At 46.9% G+C, this 18,699-nt stretch overlaps 1 protein-coding gene across 2 annotated transcripts in view; it reads left to right on the forward strand.

The window, feature by feature from the left end:
* LOC142584141 (glutathione S-transferase 3, mitochondrial-like) overlaps positions 1–18,498 on the forward strand; it is a 59,469-nt gene extending 40,971 nt beyond the window's left edge. The window contains exons 4-5 of one of the 2 annotated variants that reach the window (XM_075694313.1): positions 16,109–16,181; positions 18,048–18,498. In XM_075694313.1, the coding sequence (XP_075550428.1) occupies positions 16,109–16,181; positions 18,048–18,302 (328 nt within the window). In that variant the 3' untranslated portion in view covers positions 18,303–18,498. The remainder of the gene's footprint in view (positions 1–16,108; positions 16,182–18,047) is intronic. The other variant, XM_075694314.1, reaches the window with a different exon arrangement.
* Positions 18,499–18,699: the final 201 nt, after the last annotated feature.

An 18,699-nucleotide genomic window follows, 5' to 3' on the forward strand; every position in this document is an offset into this window, starting at 1 on the left:
AGAAATTTTCTTCAGATGAAGAGGTTATCTCAGTGGTAACTGACTACTTCAAAGGCATCGAGCCATCCAGACTTTTTTAGGGGATAAGAAAATTGGAGCACCGCTGGATGAATTCTGTGGAGATGGAAGGGAACTATGCTGAAAAATGAAATATTGCTTTCTGCAAACATGGTACCTTTAAGGGCTCTTTACCTCAGTTATAAAACGACCTTCGTAGCAGCACACTCACGGTATCTCTATAATATGATATTGCGTTGATAACAATGAGCGGCGCTGGCGCGTAACATTTCCCAGTTCTCTGTGTTTGAAATGAGGAGGTGGCGAGCGCAGGGTGCGCACATGTTGACAGGCGTGGCTTCATCTCACCATATCACCACTGCTTTAGCGCGCTCCGCGCTATCATTGTTCGCTGACTGCCGTCGAGCAAGCTCAGCCAAGAGCAAAACTGCATATGCATATCACCCTGGAGCCCTATGACGTAAAGCTATTCCTAACTGTTTCTCTTTCATTTCTGCAATCAGGCCGCCACGAGTGGTGCAACATATTTCGGGCCACCCTCTCCCCTCTTTCAGCTGTCTGTCACTCGACGACGTGACAAGAACTGCGAGAGCTCTGCATCTGGTATGAAGTGCGCGCACGGATTAGTCATAATTGGAGCAAATTTTTAAAAATTCGATTCAACGCCTTTGTTATCACTAGCATTCCGCTATTGGTCAAAAAATTTCTGGTCACACCCACATCATCGGTCTATCGTGAACATCGCAAAAGCACGAAAACCCATCACGTCAATGTGACGTGTACGCATTAAAGAAGCATTATTATTCCGAACAAAAGCGATTTTTCTTTCGGAATAGCCGGAGATTGTCCCCTTCCGAAAGGAATAGAAGGTGGCTGGGAGCCGATCGCTCTAGCACCGGCTACTGGAGCAGCTGGCGAGAATGTTTGCTTTTTTTCGCTTCTATTAAACACTTTTGCGTGGCAGTACACTCTTAGAAAAATTTACACCATTTCAGGCTTATCTTGTCCCACAACAATAATCCTCATCCGTCGTGCCTGCATTTCGTTCCTTTAACGCTGCGAGCCCGGTACTTTAAAGTCACGGACGGCTTCCGAAAGGGCGCCTTTACTCCACTTCTCCAATTCTTCTCGAGCGGCAGGTTGCAAAGGTAGCGCAACGAAACAGTAGGCGAAACAAAATGGCTATAAGTACGCCTGGTGCAGAAATGGCAAGGTTTTTCTCCGTGAAAGAGATGGGTTCTCTGCTCGTGTGATCAAACAAGTGGAGGACCTTGTGGGTCCAGTACAGCTGTTCCTTGGCTGGTGCTCGCGTATTCTCTTTATCCTCCACACTCATGGATAGTTTTTTCTCTTTTCCTGCCTGATCATAATCTTCTACTTACAGAATTCCCTGCGTTGCTTCTTACATTGTTCCACTTGAATATGCAGCCAGCGCAGAACAAATATGAGTAGTTTTGTGTTTTCTCAATTAAATAAATACTGAATTCACCACTATCATGCTGATAGAAACATGGTTTGTAAGTCACGGTGATGTGTTTCATCTCTAAGGGTACAGCAGTGCTTTTTTAAATAGGGAAACAAGATGAGGTGGTGGTGTTTGCTTAGATTTGAAAGAATTAGTTACGAACACACTGACGAGTTTTCTCGGTCTGAGCCTGATGTAGAAATGATTTGTGTGGAATCAGGACGCATTATACGCGCCGTGCACGCCGACGGACGCGCCACTGGTGGCGGCCTTGCGCAGAACACGCGGGAGAGGCGCCTGGCGCGCGCCGTCGTTTTTTGTGCTTCTCTGTCTCGTGCTTCTCTGTCGTGCTTCTTTGTCTTATTCACGTTTTCAGAGCAAGATAGGCAACACCATTCGTACGTGTGGGGTGGCCAAAGCTTCAGGGAATGTTGAAGAAGAATTGTTGCAGGGTGGGGGGCTCAAATACCGGTGAAAACGTGCCGGCGATACGGTTCTTATCGTTCCCGGAAAAGCCTCATCAGCGGGAGCAATGGTAGCAAAAGTGGATCGTCGCTTCGAAGGGAAATTTCTTGTTCTCGTCCTTTCCTTTGTCTCGTCGGTGTTTTTTTCCACTCGACCATAGTTAGACGCGTGAGCAACGAAGTTCTTCTGCAGTGCAGCGTGAGGTTTAAAGGCATTTCGCTAAATTTCGGAATGCTGTTTGCCGCTTATATTGTTTTCCGCTTCTTTACCGCGTTGCGCTACACTCTAAGAACAGTTTACACCCTTTGGCGTGCCCCTTCTGCCACACAACGATAATCGTCATCTGCCTTGGTGCGTTTCCTTTCTTTAACGCTGCGAGCCCGGAACTTTCCAGTAACGAACGGCACGCGCGTTATCAGCATAGAACAGTTTACACCCTTTGGAGTGCCCCTTCTGATAACGCGCGTGCCGTTCGTTACTGGAAAGATCCGGGCTCGCAGCGTTAAAGAAAGGAAACACATCAAGGCCTATGACGATTATCGTTGTGTGGAAGAAGGGGCACTCCAAAGGGTGTACACTGTTCTATGCTGATAACGCGCGTGCCGTTCGTTACTGGAAAGTTCCGGGCTCGAAGCGTTAAAGAAAGGAAACGCATCAAGGCAGATGACGATTATCGTTGTGTGGCAGAAGGGGCGCGCCAAAGGGTGTAAACTGTTCTTAGAAAGTAGCTAGGCAGCCCGACTGCACGAGCGCATTGCGTTGTTTGTTAAAGCTACTGAAGTTTACAAGAACTGAAATTGTTGGTTTCATGTGGCGCGGTAAATCCTCGCACCAGCTCTCGCGCACTTTAGGTTTTTACATCTATTTTATGCGTGGCTTTGCACGTTTAACTGTTGCTAGTTACTCCATGCATAACTCTTGTCGATTCCTTTGAGCTGCGAAGTTTTCACCCTGCGTTGTTTGTAAAGGGTATAAATCACGGTGTGTTTTACCCTGTGTTTTGATACCAAGGAAGTGCTTCTTTAACAGCTTTATTCTTTTCGCCCGAGGGCATCTTAGATTTTGTTTGCGTTTTTGGAAATGTGTTTGGAAAATAAGTAGTTCAGGGCGAGAATTGCTAATAGCTGCTGCATATGGTATTTTTGTTCCATTTCTCGCTGGAAAGTTCGCGTCCCGTTTGGGAAGTCATCACACCTCGATGCTGCCTGAGCAAGTTTAACACGCCGAGTGATTTATTTGTTTCACAACGTAGTCCCTTCTTGCATGTGAGTTTTGTACTCAACTGAATTATTTCTTGTACTTACGCTGCAGACGACTAAACCGGGCCTTGCCGCCAGCGCTCATCTACTTTGACTGGCGCTGCTCTGCCTTTAAATATATCATGCGGCACCTCTTTGTAGTAATATAAAAAAGTACTGAAAAGTTAGTCAGTATTTAGCTTTGTACTTTTCCAAGCAACTCCCTTGGGGAACTTAAAATTGCACTAACTGCAGCGGGAGCGGTAGTTCATCGGTGTATGCAGCAGAATTGCATCGGCGGTAGAACACTAACACGCGCTTTTATTAACCCGTGTGCTTGGTGACTTCGTTGCCTAGTGTACGCGTTTCCATCAATAAATTGGTAATTATTCTTCTTGAGGCGACTTCGACTGCACTTATTCGGCGATGTCACATGTATTCATCGGCATAAAAATCACAACGGCATATGCAGAGATTGCACCGTGCGGATTTCTTTGATGTAAGTCTGCACTAATGACGGGTGCTTATTATTCAGGTACAGAAGCAGCATTGCGGCAAGGGTAGAATAAAAAAACCATCGAGAGATCGCATCACTCAACAAAATTTATCGGATAGTGAACATGAGCTCCACGTCATGTAAATGGGGTTCATGGTGTTTGTCTGCGGGGCACACCTTGCACGTATGTGGACCATGTTGTCCCAAACACCAGTAACATCGTGTTCATACCCGCTCGCACAGATGTCAGCATCTTCCCCACAGCTGTTACCGCAGAAGAAGCAGCCTGGCACCCGAACAAAGGAGAAATCGCAGCCGCGAACTTCAGCCATCCGTGCTGCAAAGGGTCGTCGTCGGCTCCTGCTCCCGCGTGTACTGTTGGAAGCGTCCGCTAGGTGGCTTTCAGTGGCGCCTCTATAGGCGGTGCACGAGGCGTATACTTGTCGTTGTGTACAGGTGCCCTGATGGTTCTGCTGAAAGATTTTTATTGCTGCTAGATGAACTTTACTTTGTTTTGACCCCCAATTATACATTAGTGCTTGGCGGAGGCATCAATATTGACATGCTGCAGAGAACTTCCAAGCAAACCTAACTAACTATCCATGTTCCTTGGCTGATAAGTGGTATGCTCACTGGTGCTGCGCGCACAACTTCAAACACTGCTACACTTATAATGTTTTCCTGACAAATTTGTCACAAGACAGTGCACGTGCATCTACAATTGCAGTATCTGAGTGACCATTTGCCCATTTATCTGATTGTTGGCATGCAAAAATGGCTGGGGCATAAAACGATACCGTCCACCTTTGTTCAGAACATAAATGCAGGCCCTTTACGTCCATTTAGGAATGTAATTAGCAATACGAATTGGGACAGCGTACTCTCCTCTTTTTCTGTGGAAACCGCGTACAATAGCTTTATGGAAATATGTAGCTGTGGTATAAAAACATTTTCGTTATAAGAATATTGAGAAACCAAGACGCGCGCGTAAACCGTTGATGATGCCACACTTGTTGAAAATGATCAGCCAAAAAAATTAACTGTATAACATACTTCTGAAAAATCTAAATCTGCATGCATTACAGGCGTTCAAAAACTGTAGAAATCTTCTAAACAAGACACTTCGAAGCGCTCAACGCGGCTACTTATCTAATATGTTTGATGGCATCAAGGCTAGTAAACATTTCTGGCAGCAGCTTTCTTCAGTTATTATTTCTGAGAATTCAAGTACCGAGTTGAAAGAGTTAATTATAGAAAACAATATTCTAAACGGACAAATGTTAGCAAACATTTTTAACGAATACTTCGCATCTCTTCCTCAGAGTTCCCACAACCCTGTTATACATGACTATTTAGAAGCCTGCGTCCGAGTCATTTGTTAAGCTCCAACAGACAGTAGTGAAGTGTTCGCGGCACTTAATTCGCGGTACTTTAAAAAACAGATGTGAAGACATTGATGTATAAAAATGAAACTAGTAATATTCGTCCCGGACATTGTCACTCCTTGTATAACCCACGTTTATAATCTTGTTTGTGGTACCGGTATATTTCCTATGATAATCACGATAGCAAAACTAACACTCTTGTTAGAAAGCGGCGACAGAAATAATCTAGGTAACTATAGACCAATATCTATGTTGCCGCTGTTTTCTAAGCATGTAGAAAAGTTAATTCACTCAAGACTCTTTACTTTTCTAGATAAACATTCACTTATTATGTGAGGCTTGGGCTGAACGCAGGAAGACTCGCATAGTAGGGTAACGGTTTAATGCGGGTTAAGGTTACATTTAACACACCGACTGATCACTCCAGCGGCAATGGCTTGACTGACGCCCATCGCGGGCAAACAGCAAAAACAAGCGAGGCTCCCGGAAACGGAAGCAGGACTAGGTAGGTGACGATGTCGGTGCGGCTACTTGTTGCGCAGGTCACGTTGCGCCATCTGTAGCAGCCCACACCAACTGGCCAAGCCCCATCACGTCACTCACATTCCACCCCCGTCCGGATGACCAAGTCCCTTGGTCTAACTTGGCGTCCATATAGTCACTCAAGAACGAAGTCTGGCAAGTGACGGGGAAGGTGGCGCACACGCTGTTGGCGCTGAGGCTGTGTTTGGTGGATGGCAGTTTCATCATCAGGGACTGTAGTGGCGGATGTTTCCCCTTCAAGGCTGGACGAAAGGTGTGCCACAGGAGATGACGGAGGCACATACAACTTAATTTGCAAAACATGCACAGTTCTTGGCTGGTTAAGCAGGCGAGCTGCCATTCCTGACACACGCAAAGCCTTGAATGTGGATGCAGTCAACTGCTCAGTGAGACGGTAGAGCCCTCTAAAGCGCGGTGCCATTTTCTCGGGGGGCGCTGGCGCTTGACGTTTGATCCATACTAGGTCACCTACTGTGAAGCTATGAGAGCGATGGGTACTATCATAGTGGCGTTTGCGGGTGGCTTGAGCTGCTTCTGAATTGGCAGATGCCTCTGAACGTTGCGCTGTTACATCAAGGACGCGCTCAACAAGGCCGGTTTGTTGGAGCGACCGTTGTTGCTGGAGAGGAACCTTAGGCACGTAGCTGAAGAGTAACTGGAATGGCGAAAAGCTGGTGCTCGAATTCACCGAAGTGTTAACCGCAAAGGCTGCTTCATGGAGCTTTGCAGGCCATGATAAAGGTTCCAAAGCACATATTTTCCGTAATACTGTAAGTAATGTTCCATTGCTTCGTTCAACGAGGCCATTCCCTTCAGGTCGGTAGGCTGTTGAATAGTGCAGCTCAACGTTATGTAAATGCATGAACCGCTTGAACTCTGTCGACTCAAAGGCCGACCCATGGTCTGAGAGACAGTGGTCAGGTGCACCATAGCAATAAAATACTTTATGCAAAGTCTGAATAACTTCGCGTGCCGAGGTTGACGGAACGGCTCCTGGAGCAATAAAGCGAGTTGCAAAATCAATCACGTTCAGTATGTACCGTGATGAGTTGCTGGGAGGCATAGTTATGTGGTCGATAGCAATGCTCGAGAATGGAACATCTGAAGTTGGCATTTTGCCAAGAAAACCAACACTTCTTGAGGTTGGACGGTTATACTGCTGGCAGCATTGGCAGGATGACACGTAGCTCTTGACTGTCTTTTCCATACCTGGCCACCAGTAGCGGTCTTGCACTTTGTGTAAAGTCCGCTTGACGTCGAAGTGACCTGCACCATCATGTAGTGCCTGGAGAATGGCGGGACGCAATGACGATGGCGCTACAACAGCATATGTTCCTGAAGGTGTCCGATGGTATAGCACGTTGTCGATTAGGTTGAACTCGGCCGGGGCATCTCCATTAGCAAGGCTTTGAAGAATTGCACTGCATTCGGGGTCTTTTTCTTGAGCGGTAACCAGCGCTTGAGCGGAGTGTGTGACTGCACACGAAAGTCTAGACAAATGGTCAGCTACAACATTCTGCCGTCCAGGCAAATGTCTGACCGAGAAGTCAAATTCAACCAAGTCCATGAGCATGGAAGTAAATCTGCGAGATGGTTTCACACACTTCGTCAAGCAAGCAACAGTCCAGTTATCTGTAACTAGGACGAACTTGATTCCGATTAGATACTGACGAAATTTCAGTGTTATTGCCCAATGTACTGCGATGCCTTCCCACACGTTACTGTGAAGCTTGCGTTCGTCTAGCGTCAGGGATCGGCTAGCATAGGCAATAACACGTTCTTTGCCATCCTGAAATTGTGACAACACTGCTCCTATGGCAGAAGGATAAGAATGGGCTGGGGTGCGTTTGGCAGGCATTCCCAAATTATGAACAGCAGGTTGCCATTATCCCTCAAGAGAAAAGTGTATAATAGCTGTGTCTTACCAGTACTCACCTATGGGGCAGAAACCTGGAGGCTTACGAAAAGGGTTCTACTCAAATTGAGGACGACGCAACGAGCTATGGAAAGAAGAATGATAGGTGTAACGTTAAGAGATAAGAAAAGAGCAGATTGGGTGAGGGAACAAACGCGAGTTAATGACATCTTAGTTGAAATCAAGAAAAAGAAATGGGCATGGGCAGGACATGTAATGAGGAGGGAAGATAACCGATGGTCATTAAGGGTTACGGACTGGATCCCAAGGGAAGGGAAGCGTAGCAGGGGGCGGCAGAAAGTTAGGTGGGCGGATGAGATTAAGAAGTTTGCAGGGACGGCATGGCCACAATTAGTACATGACCGGGGTTGTTGGAGAAGTATGGGAGAGGCCTTTGCCCTGCAGTGGGCGTAAGCAGGCTGATGATGATGATGATGATGATGATGATGATGATGATGATGATGATGATGATGATGATGATGCTCCTATGGCTTCACCAGAAGCATCAGTGGGTACTGTTGTTGCTGCATATTGATTGAAATGAGCAAGTAGCGGTGGCTTTGTAAGGGCTGAGCGAATAGCTTGGAAGGCACTTTCGCATTCTGGGGACCACAGAAATGTGGACGACTTGACAAGGGCTTGAAGAGGGGCTACCACTTTAGCGAAGCCCTTGATGAATCGACGGTAAAAGCTGGCTGTCTGTATCCAGGAAAGGACTTCCTTTTGGTTTCGGGGAGTTGCGATACGGTACATGGCAGCTGCTCTTTCTGGATCCGGGCGATGGCCTTCGCTTGAAATGATGAACCCAAGAAATTTGATGCAAGCGAGACCGAAGGAACATTTCTCAAGTGAGGCCTTAAGTCCACTGGTATGCAGCAACTGGAGGGCCTCTTCCATCAAGTCTGCGAATGTGGCGAATGACTCTGCATAGATAAGGATGTCATCGAGATATACTCGTATGCCGCTTTTATCCGGGCGAGGCTGAAGGTGTTGGAATACCAGTTGCATGGCTCGCTGAAATGTGGACGGCGCATTCTTTAATCCGAATGGCATTCGGGTCCACATGTAAGTTCCGTGGTGGGTGATGAATGCGGTTTTCTCATAGTCCTGGGGTCTCAGGCTGACTTGCCAGTAGGCGCACTTAATGTCCATTGTGGCGAAGTAGGCGCAGCCAGCGATGTCCTGAATGATGTCATCCACCAGAGGTAGGGGGTGCACAACCTTGATCGTACGTTCATTAAGTGGAATGTAATTCACACATAAGCGTTTCTTCCACTGCGAGACACCACAACGACTGGGAATGCCCACGGGCCAGATGCAGGGAGGATGATATTTTGAGCAAGAAGCTTTTTAATTTGCCTTTCGAGGAACTGCCTGTCTTCTAGCGTATATCTGTAAGGGCTGCGGCTGTACGGCACGGTATTGGGCAGCAAATCAATGCGATGTTGAGTGTCAGTAAAGTGACCAATGTCATCTTCATGGCGAGAAAAGACGGCATTGTTCTTGGCCAGTATGTCAGCAATGACAGACTGCTGTTCAGGCGAGAGCTGGCTGCCTAGGCTGGCTGGTGGAAGTTCGGGGTGGATGGTCACAGGCACCGTAGTGCAGACTTGTGTGGCAGTGCTGCTTTCCAGCGGCACTGTCTTCGCCGCCAGAACTTGCCAGGGAGGCTCTTCCGGAGAAGGTAAGGGTTCTCGTTGTAGACAGTCTTGTAACGTTGCTTCTGCCGGCGCAAAAAGTTTTGAGCGGGCTAAAATGACGGCATTGGCCATTCGCGGGACCAGACGCTGAGTGGCTAGAATCATTACACCCGTGGCTGGATGTTGTAGCTGAGTGGGCTCTGGTGGCTGGAAGATCAAGCGGGCTCGCGCTGCCAAAAACCAGTCTTCACCCAGAATAAGAAGTAGGACGTTGTTCTCCAAAACTGCTGCCTCAACCACACCAGTGATAGGGTCAATAGTTATCTTAAGGAGGGCGGACCCAACTGGTAGCGCTGTACCACCTCCAACGACGGCAAGAGGGAAATTAGTCCATCGCAAGATCATTGCGGAAGGTAGGATGGCTTTAGAAATCAATGTCACGTTCGAGCCAGAGTCCGGATATGCTTCATGTTCTCCGACTCCTGCAATAGCCGCCGTGAAAAATGGACATTGATGTTGGGAGCCTTCAAGTTTTTCAGGCATACTGTGAAAGGCCCGTGGCTGTTGGGCATCAGGGATGGTTGACGGTGGTGCCCTGTTGCTACGCGAGGGACATGCCGACGCCAAATGCCCTAACTCTTTGCACTTGTAACAAGTTGCTTGTGCGATGTCTTGGCCGCTCCGGAATGCTGGGGCCCCATACTGTGCAGAAATGGCTTCGTATCTTCGTTCCTGTTGTTCCTTGGGCAACTCGGAAATGCGCTGTCTTGGCTGGGCTGTTGTAGCTGTTGGCGTAGCTGGTGGCTGGAAGTTATATTGCTGACGTCCTGAATTGCCACTTTGAAATGAACGAGGGGGTGGCTTCTGTGGAAGCAGCGGTTGCTTTACGCTTGCCCTGTCATGGGCACGTTGAGTGCACATGTCTAGGCTTGTGCACGTGGACATGAAGTCACGCACTGTTAACGGCCTATTAGCCGCGATGGCAGCAATGACATGTGGTTCTTGAAGACCTTGTAGGAGGTAATCAATCTTCTGGGCGTCGGTAAGGGTGACGGGGCAGCTTTCAACTACACGCAGCTTTGCGTAAGCGTACTCTTGTAGACTCTCGCCTGGGCCCTGTCTGATCTTTATGACGCGTTCCTGCCATTCGATGAGGGTCAGCTCCGATGAAAATGTTTCCCTCAGGGCGACGCTCCATGTTTCCCAAGTTGAATGGTGATTTCCAAAAGCGAGGTGCCAATTACGAGCTGTGCCTTTCAGTTTACTTGCGGCAATGAGACGGGTGGTGGCGTCGTCCCATGCGGCAAGCTGCTGTACCCGGCGGACGTCATTGAGCCAGACATTAACATTTTGTGCTGGAGACTGATCGAAGTAAGCAATCGATGACGATAGGTGTGGCAGAGTGGTAACTGTAGTCGAGGGGCGTGGCATCTGCTGAAGTAGAAGTGCCAGACTTTCGAGCGTCGCGGTATCAAGGGTCAAACCTGAGTTGCCGGCGGTAAACGCCCTCTCCACGCTTGACCGTGGCGTTGCCTCGCGACGTTGGTGAATGTCAGCTTCGAGGCGCTGAATGAGCTCTTCTTTAGAGCCGGTGCTCTCTAACTCTCGCCGGGCCAATTCATCGCGGATAAGGTCGACTCCGAGCCGCGACATGGTCGTTGAGTCAAGCTCCTCCCAAATAATTCCTGGCATGATGCACCGCAAAGCGAGGCTGGGCGCACGGGAGACTAGGCGAGTGAGCGCTAAGCCACAGGTTGTGCGCGGGATTCAAGTTAGTTCCGGGCTAGTTGTGAACATTCACGGCAGTATTCATCTGACGGCCGTGCTTTTCTTCTGATGCGGAGTGAACACAGACGAGCGGTAAAATGGCTGAAGTATCTTCAGGCGTGAGTCTTCGGCGGCGTGAGGGCGCGACTACAATGCCGAATGCGGCTGAAGAGGCGTACTGACCGTCGTTCTTGCGCTGCCGTGGCTGAATGGCTTGGCAGAGGTTCGGGGTCGACTGCGCCAGATGTGAGGCTTGGGCTGAACGCAGGAAGACTCGCATAGTAGGGTAACGGTTTAATGCGGGTTAAGGTTACATTTAACACACCGACTGATCACTCCAGCGGCAATGGCTTGACTGACGCCCATCGCGGGCAAACAGCAAAAACAAGCGAGGCTCCCGGAAACGGAAGCAGGACTAGGTAGGTGACGATGTCGGTGCGGCTACTTGTTGCGCAGGTCACGTTGCGCCATCTGTAGCAGCCCACACCAACTGGCCAAGCCCCATCACGTCACTCACAATTACTTCATCTCAGTACGGTTTTAGACCTCAATTCTTAACGAAAATGGCCTTATTGCACCAAAAAGAATTATTATTACGCCAAATAAACAATAAACTGCTAACACTGAGTGTTTTTATTGACTTTTCTAAAGCGTTCGATCGGATAAATCATATGACTATGTTAAAGAAAGTGTGTTGTTATGGAATTCAAGGTATTGAAGCTCATTTGTTAAGTAGCTACTTATCAAGCAGGTATCAATCAGTTTGCATTGACCGAGAATTATCAACAGCCCGTGAAATTAAATCTGGCGTTCTACAAGGCAGTATTCTGAGGCCTCTGTTGTTCGTTATACATATGAAGATTTTGTAAGCCTTGAAACTTCAGCCAGTTACATAATATATAGTCACGTAGTTGTGACGTCAAAGAACACAGTAGCAATACTGTTAAACACAAAACTAACTTCTATTGGGCGAACCTGTGCCCACAAAAGAGGCTACACTTATAGCACAACGATAGCGGCGAACACGGTCGGCGATCGTCGAAAATCTGATCAGCGGGTCAAGCGCGTCGGCTTTTATAGAGCAGTCGTCGAATGTTCCAGACTAATCGTTCGGACCCGCGTGCCTTCCACAAAGTTCTACACCATTCGCGTCAGGTGATGAAATCAGATAACATAAGGTTCGGCGACAACAGACAGCAGATAGAAGCATCGATAACTTTCCAGAAACTTCGGATACATGCAGGCGCGTCCCACGCTGTGCGATTACATTTGTTAGCCGGCGAAACGTGGTTGCCCGATACAGATAAGTAGACGTGTCAATATGCAGACGACACAAGCATCTTTCTGGCAGGAACAGATGCTAATGACCTTGTAGAACGTGGAAACCAAATTCTGTATAAACTAAATGCTTGGTCTGTCGAGAACTCACTATTATAATTTCTTCTAAAACAAAAGCTGTTCTTTTCCGCCCGAAATCCGTACCATGTAACCTCGGTGACGTTTTGCACTCAAATGACTATGTCATTGACATCTCTCTTGTAGCTAAATACCGCGGTAGCTCAATTGGTAGAGCATCGCGCGCGAAATGCGGAGGTTGTGGGTTCGGTTCCCACCTGCGGCAAGTTGCTTTTTAATCCTCTTTAATTGCAATTAATTTATCGTTTCTTTATTTCACTTATTAAGCACAAGTAATTCCCCCTATGGCTGCCCTTGGTGTCAGTGTTTGTTGGCTTCTTATGACACGACTAATAAAAATCGGGCCCCTCGGTTAACCCTCTTTCTTCTCGTTTATTGCATAACGGGGGTCTCGAATCCGGCAACATTGATGCCTTCAGGTAGCATATGTGGGTTTATGGACCAGTTCCCTTCACCCAAAAAGATCGAGTTCTCGTGACGCCTGCGGCAAAAAGGACGTTCCATGTCCGCCGCCAAGGTCTGTGAGTGGTGGCGCTGGATAACACTCCCAGGGTTCTACTAGGACACATAAATACCCAAGAAAGTGGATGGGAAAACGGCGCCATGGTAGCTCAATTGGTAGAGCATAGCACGCGAAATCCGAAGGTTGTGGGTTCGGTTCCCAGCTGCGACAAGTTGTTTTTTCATCCACTTTAATTTCGATTAATTTATCGTTTCTTTATTTCATTTATTAAGCACAAGTAATTTACTCTATGCTGTCCTTGGTGTCAGTGTTTGTTGGCTTCTCATGATATAAATCCTTGGAAGTAATTCTTAACGATTTCATGCTTTGGGACCACATACGTACTAAACTTCCGAAAGCTTTAGGCATGCTAAGGAAGTGTATGTATTTTCTCTCAGTCTTCCACAACCATTTAATACACACTGCCTTGTTTGAATCGCTTTTGCATTACTGTCATCTCGTATGGGGGAAATAGCGCTAGCAAAGCTCTGTATAAGCTTATTATACTGCAGAAAAATCCTCTATGAGCGATTGTCAAGTAGCCATATGATGCGCACACATCTCAGTTGTTTACTAAACAGTACATTTTCAAAATAGCCAAATTATATAAATTTGAGCTACTGTCTGCCTTTTAATGCGAAATACGTAAGAATACACACAATGTGAGAACACTAATGATATTTGGGGTTTTACGTGCCAAAACCACTTTCTGATTATGAGGCACGCCGTAGTGGAGGACTCCGGAAATTTTGACCACCTGGGGTTCTTTAACGTGCACCTAAATCTAAGCACACGGGTGTTTTCGCATTTCGCCCCCATCGAAATGCGGCCGCCGCGGCCGGGATTCGATCCCGCGACCTCGTGCTCAGCAGCCCAACACCATAGCCACTGAGCAACCACGGCGGGTAATGTGAGAACACTGTCAAACTTGCAATATAACGCTTCCTTACACTGCTTGAGGCGCACAGAGCTTTGGCACGTAGCAAGATCTCGCAGCAACTATGGTTTTCAGATGATGCAGTTTAGCATGCCGCAGGTTTTAAATAAATTCCATCTGATGTTAGACAATTTGCGTATACTTTCGAGAAATGACTTGTATGAGCTTTCTGCATAATGCTTGTTATCATTAGTCTTTTAGTTCATTTGGTTACATAATGCAGTAGTTTCCATCCTATACGTATTATTTAACAAGTATTGGTACTTTTAGTTTTTGTTAGCATGTTTTATTTACTTCTGTTAAAGCGTCCGCTTTTCTTTAACAAACAAATATCGAAACTTTAACAGGCTCTGTGTACTTATATTATTTACTTCTGCTAAAGTGACCGCTGCTGGGTACTGGGAGGTGGGGCCAGTCAGGCTACATGTATGTCGCTTTTTTCCCGCTTTCCCAACCATATTTCATGTGCAATTTTCTTTTGTACTTTGTGTGTGGTAAAATAAAGTCAATCAAATGTGGCGCGACTGCCTCGCTGATCGGGAGATCACGCGAGGCAACGGGTGGGTGACGCATGGGTGCGATTCACAGCAGCCGCCGCAAACAGACCTCCGCTCATGCAGTGCTTAGTTTTCACATATGGAATCGGTGGACGCGCTCGCCGCTTGTGTTATCGATGGCGTCAGTGAACAGACGACGCGCCATCTCGTAGCGATCGTCACGGTACAACACGTGTTACGCGGCTCGACGCTTTTCTTTTCACGCTTTCATCACACCCTCCTCCTCCGCTTTCCTCCTCGCGATCTCTTGGTTATCGCCGTCTTTCATCCCCCAGGGCACTCCGCCTTTGCTATTTCATCCTGTGCTCGCTCGCTAGGTTACGTCGAGGGACGTCGACGCTCAGCGCAGGAACGGGCGCCTGAGCTGAGCTCCAAGAGATTATAAGGCATTACAAAATAAACAAGCTCATTTGTAACCGAGCCACAACAGAAAGACAAAAAAAAATAAATGTATTTTACGAATGTGTTCAACGCGTCAGCCTCGCTGCGCCAATAATAGGCTCGTGCTCAAACTCACTCACTTCTTTCAGGGCATGGTTCACGCAGCTCGCAACAATAGATAAAGCGACGCTTTGCGTGGATAGCAACCACTTCGTCGAAATTGTGCATGAGTGACCCCACGGCAGTTCATGCCTTCGCCACGTTTCGATATTTTTCATGTTTCTTCGCCACTCTCCAAACTCTCAGTAACAACTTCAAAAGAATACATGCCAGGAGACCCTAACGTACGGTAGACGCTCCTCGAAACGCTTTTTTTTTAATATTTGTGCTAGAGTTTTCAAAATGCCGCCGTTTATAGAGTTTTTTTATGCAGATTTAAAATATGTCATTAGCTTTTCTGTAGCTGGTGTAGCTGTAAGTTTTTGAGTAATTGGATGCACAATGTCAAAATATAGTCTCCGTTGGCACTTTTTTCGTAAACATTTTTCACAAGTGTCTTGCTGTTTCTCATTTAGATCTTTGTAAATGCCGATATCTAGCCAACGAGCCTGTACGATTATTGTAACTACGCAATAAAATTGGGACACTTAAAGTAATTTTTTTCTCAATTTCCTGAAATTTTCGCCGTTATTTCTATGAGATATTTCAATTTAAAGTAGATATCAGCATTGCGCTTATATTCAAGAGTGTGTGGGAGGAATTTCGCTAGTATGGAACAATGATAAGTGTACAAGGCTATTTTCACGGTATTGTGAAAAAAAGTTTGTTGAAATGTACTAATTATTTTTATAGTTCCTGTAATATTACGCGCACTTTGTATAGGCATCGGCTCTTCTGGGTCTAGAAAGAGATCAATAAGCAGCAGCACAATCCTTTTCGCGAAAACTTAATGCACCATAATGTGCCCCCATCACTGTATTTTCCCATTTTGTGGAATATAAATCAAGCAATATTGCAGTTACACAAAAACTAATGACAATTGCAAATATACTTTAAAAACGCTATACGTAGGTCAATATTCAAATCTTCAGTGCAAATGTTAAAAATGCATTTCTTTCGAAGAGCGCCTCCCCTTAAGACATCTTGTATGCCTCTTCGAGGTTAGACGCCGCCGCGTGCTCCTTGTTGAGGCTTATTGCGCAAGCGTATGGGAGCGTGTGATGGGGGAGCGCCTAGAGCATGACGTCATCAGCGTTACCATACATTTGGATCAATGAATGATTGAGTGTGAAACTGTATGTTCAGAGGGACTTTTAGTGGCCTTTAAGGTGTGCTACTTATTGGGAACAGCGTGTAACGTGGAGCTTGTTTTTTATCTTACAGAAAGTCGCTGCTGGTGCGGGACTTGTCTACCTGGTCGGCAGGATTGTCTACGCCATCGGGTACTCCACGGGAAGTGCGTTCGTTTTCTGAACATTGTCCTGGGGGCTTCAACTGGTATAATTTGTCCGGTGATTGAATCCATGTGTGTTATTATCGACACCAATTCTGCTATATTCTTGAATTGACTTTCTTGTGTTTTTGATTGGCTCACAGAACAGCTATGACTTCATTCGATGCGACAGCATGACGGAATTCGATGCGACAGCAAGCCCAAATTTAACTACGCCGGGAATGACACTCTGGGAACTGAATAAATCAGCTGATTTGCTAAGAGCCTATAAGCTGTCTCTGTGGCTTTTAAAGTATCGAGGATAATGTGTTGATAATGTTGTGGCTTTTAAAGTATCGAGGATAATGTTTTGCGCGCACAGAAAATTTTGGTAGGAGGTAGAGGATTCCTTGCAGGCATTTGGCTTCCCATGTCCACACTGTGTTACGTTGGCCTCTCCACAGCCTTCACTCAGAAGACGAGCTACGCAAGAGGGTATAGGTGATGAAATAGTATATAAGCGAGAAACCTGTTTGAAGGGACAACATGAAAAAGGAAGAATGGGTAATGCATGTTTATTGCATATGTTCTTGATCACTGTCTCCTCGCCTCAATATTTGCTCCGCGGCTATTAGCCGGGCGGTCTTGGTCAGTTCTCACGTACAGGTGAAGCGTGGGCATGGCGATAAACATTACGGCATCTCTCGTCTGTGCCAACAAACTATACCTGCTGCACCAGTAGCCACCATTTATGGCGCGCCTTGTGGTGGCGCTTTATAAGTGCCGACGCTGGTCAGTTTCGAGAATATTTCATCTAGGCTCTGTACAATTATCCTCAACCACTTGGTGGCGCCCCCAACGTCAGCTCAAGATCCCTCTCTAGCTCTGCTGCTACTCATCGGTGTCGTCGGCTAATCAAACATTGTCGTCATCGCTCTCATGGTCACCAAAACCACTATAAGCGAGGTTTCGCTGCGTTGTAAATCTTTTAATACAACGGCAACTATGGCGACACTCGAGCACGTTGACGCAGTAAGCGTCGTTGCAGTGCTATCTCGGTGTCGCCAATGACGCGCTAGTGGTGCGGCTGGTTGACTAACTGATTGACATCGAGTGAGCATCACGTAAGCATTACGAGATGCCAAATAACTGTCAGGGGGCTTTTCCTCCTACACAGCAGCAGTTTAATCGCGTGCTGCGTCACGCCAACATGTCGCCTCTGCGTATTATTGAAGCGTGCCGGAGCGATTAGTTGCGGTGTGTAGACCTCGCTATGGCTTTCAATGCTTTCCAGTCGAATGAAGCTGCCCATATTTTGCTAGTAAATAAATCACCAGACAAAAGAAAGCAGCCGCACATTGCTGTCCCGTGCGGCATCGACGCAGGCAGCGTGCAAAAATGTCTTGGAAATGACCAGACATGGCGACATTACATGGTTGTTCTTTAAAGTATCGTGCATAATACTACAGCGACACGAGCCGTGGTAGCTCAGTTTCCATCAGGTGAGCAGTTTAAATCTGGCAGCAACGTGATCTTCATGACCTCCACTCAGAGCCAAGACGTATGCGAGTTAGAAAAGGAGACTATGAAATTTTTCTGATATTAAAAGCGGCCACGATACCGGTAGTAATGATAGTTGAAACGATGGTGCCGATCTCTGTGACAGTTCGTGAACGGGTTTGAGGTGCTGGGTAGAGAGGAGAGCAGCTCTCTTCAGTCTTCAGTTGAGTCACTAGTTGAAACTTCCACAGGTGGCACAGTCAGTGTCTAGTGCAGCAGTTATCGCTGTACACACTTGGTGGCTTCAAAACTCAAGAAGAAGCTAGCTGTACACCAGTTGCCTTCCTTTTTGAAAGGATCGTCCCTTAATCCTGCACTTGATGTTCGCAGACCCGTCCAAGCGGATGCGTGGCGGCTTCCAGTACTTCGGCGTGGTTACCTTGCTCGGACTCACTGTGCGTCTGGGTCTGCGCATGCTGGATTACATCTAAGCCGCCGTTGTTCACCCCAGCAGCGAGTTGGTCAAAGAAGCCGGCGCTCAAACACTGCGGTCACAGCGTCTATGGAACTGACTTGTCCGCATCCAAAGACTGTGCTTGTCGCCCATTATCATGGACATTATCGCGAAACCTTTTGTTGAACTGACGGGAGGAGAATGCGCGGGAGTTCGGCTGATTGTGTGCAAAGAGTTTGTCAGTTTGTGTAGTGACAAAAACTTAACGGAAGGAAGAGGAGAAAAAACTAAAGAGGTGACCACGCGGGTAAGAGATGCTTGAGCTGAGATTCGAGTTGACTTTTTTGTTCAATAAATTGGTTTTCCAGAACGTGGAAGCCAAACTTACCGAAGGGGGCTGCTATAGTCAAACAGTGCTGCGCTAGCATAGTTTCAAATGTATAAATGCCTTCAATACACCAAGCGAAAAGGAAGGGGATTAACCGAGGGGCCCGATTTTTTATTAGTCATATCATAAGAAGCCAACAAACACTGACACCAAGGACAACATAGGGGAAATTGCTTGTGCTTATTAAATGAAATAAAGAA

This window comes from Dermacentor variabilis, chromosome 6 (assembly GCF_050947875.1).
Source record: "Dermacentor variabilis isolate Ectoservices chromosome 6, ASM5094787v1, whole genome shotgun sequence".
NCBI lineage: Eukaryota > Metazoa > Arthropoda > Arachnida > Ixodida > Ixodidae > Dermacentor > Dermacentor variabilis.